We start from the raw sequence: 2,101 nt of genomic DNA on the forward strand, positions 1-2,101 counted from the left end.
TATATATATATATAATATTAAATTTATTTAATTTCATTGTTGTAAATTTTTAGCGTATTTATTGCTTTGCGGTGCTGCATATGGTCCACAATTTGGTATTAATCAAACTTATGTATTGGAAGGTAAAATTAGCAGCTTAGAAGTATCGCAAGAACATATTATACGTAGTAAATTGTATCAAATTTTCAATACTATTTTAATTATTAAAATACCCTATACAAATGCAGCAGAATACGAAATATGGATGACGGAAGAAAAACCGAACAAGCCATGTATGTAATATGTACACAAATTATATATACACCAAAAAATATCAACCTGAAATTAAATGAATGAATTTTTCATTTAGCGAATTTAAAAATGATTAAATGGTCAGAATTACGAACAAGAAAAGTACCAAGAAGATTATTTTTGAATCAAAAAAGTATCATAGTTGACGAAGACGTAACTGAGGCAAATTTAGGAATCACCGTTGCGTGCATATCACCTACTTCCAAACAATTTTGGCTTATTTGCCAATCGAAAACGGGTGATTTTATTATTCAAGTTAATATATTATTAATTATTATTTAAAAATATCTTAATTATATGTAGTATATAATTTTAACAATTATTTATTCATGTATTATTATTATAATATAATAATATAGATAATTTCACGATATCAATCAACGGTTATTGATCGTATTGTGGTACAATGGAATAATGAAAACAAAGAGTGTACCTGCACCGATGGTTTGGGATCGAATGAGGATTGTCCTTGTAATGTTGAAGTTCTTATACCATCTCGGAATAATGAACTTTGGAACTGTATAAGTCATATGTTTCAAAAAACCTTAGACAATAAAGAACGTGCGTTCTGGTCTCGATATTTAAGTAAACAAACAACTAAAGTTCTAGTTTTTTATCCATTCAATGAAAATATTATATTATGACAAAGATAAATGAAGTATTAATTATTAGATACTTATATTGGACTGAGATTAATACACTGGCTCATGGGTCATAACGTTGATAACACGGATTTAGAATTCGTGCATATATTTAATGCAAAAGTTACGTACTTTGTTTCTGCATCTGAACAAAGTGATCTTCTTCTGACACTACCAGAAACATTTACTATAAATGGCAAGTATACTCGCTTAATCTTAAATTGTTTCCCCTTTTCTTTTTATTTATTTATTTTAAATATTGTAAATGCTAAAGTATTGATTTTTTAAACTACTATGTACGCAGATGTTAGATTAGCAAATCAATACGTTCCAATGACCGTTCATCTTTTACCAACTGATTCACAAGTATATGAGACTACTTTATCTTTGACTTCTGAAGATGGTAAAGAATTGCGACTTTATGCAGTTAGTTTTTTGCATGTTGATTCATGAGTGAGTACATTATATAAATACAATTAACTTCGTTAGTTATTGATTATACATTCAATTGATTTTATCGCTAAAAATCTCTTCGTAAAAGAAATTAGCAAGGTATCTTTACTTAAACATTATTACGAATGCAAGGAGACAGGAATGAATTAACGACATATCATTTTGATGATGATAATGATTTTTTTAATGTATGTATGTTTGTCCGCATAAAAAATTATTGTTACATATAATACAACATATAAATTTTCGTTATTAAAATGTATATTTACATGCTTATAATTTATATGAATTGGCTAAAATACGAAAAAAAAAAAAAATAGATTGAAAGAATAGAAGAAGAAAAATATCATCATACTATTTCATAAAAGAATATTCAAGTGTAAAGAAAAAAAATCTTTCACGCAATTCCAGAGAGCTCTTCAAAATTATATAATAATATTAATTTGCGAACAAACATTAGCCTTCTGTATGCAACAATTAGGATGCTCATTAATATTAATGTTCTCTCTCTCTAACGCGCGAACATTAAATATTTTTCTTTTTTATAATCTCATCGGTGGAGTATCGATCTCGATGTCACACGATTATTACAATTAATTTAATTGTCCTAAATTTTATTTCTTCCTATACAGTATTAGTCTAAATTTTTTGCGTAACATGTGCGCATCGTATGCGCATAATATTCGCAACAATATTATCAGAAAATCAACCAATTT

General features: G+C 27.2%; 1 protein-coding gene across 1 annotated transcript; it reads left to right on the forward strand.

Moving 5' to 3' along the window:
* The first annotated feature begins 220 nt into the window (after positions 1 to 220).
* LOC106788283 lies at positions 221 to 1,569 on the forward strand. Its single transcript, XM_014751423.1, has 3 exons — positions 221 to 272; positions 350 to 546; positions 651 to 1,569. The coding sequence occupies exons 1-3, from the start codon at positions 245 to 247 to the stop codon at positions 933 to 935; spliced, it is 510 nt and encodes a 169-aa protein (XP_014606909.1). The 5' UTR covers positions 221 to 244; the 3' UTR covers positions 936 to 1,569.
* The last annotated feature ends 532 nt before the right edge of the window (positions 1,570 to 2,101 follow it).

Source organism: Polistes canadensis, unplaced genomic scaffold, assembly GCF_001313835.1.
Source record: "Polistes canadensis isolate GaletaPanama2010 unplaced genomic scaffold, ASM131383v1 scaffold_133, whole genome shotgun sequence".
Taxonomy (NCBI): domain Eukaryota; kingdom Metazoa; phylum Arthropoda; class Insecta; order Hymenoptera; family Vespidae; genus Polistes; species Polistes canadensis.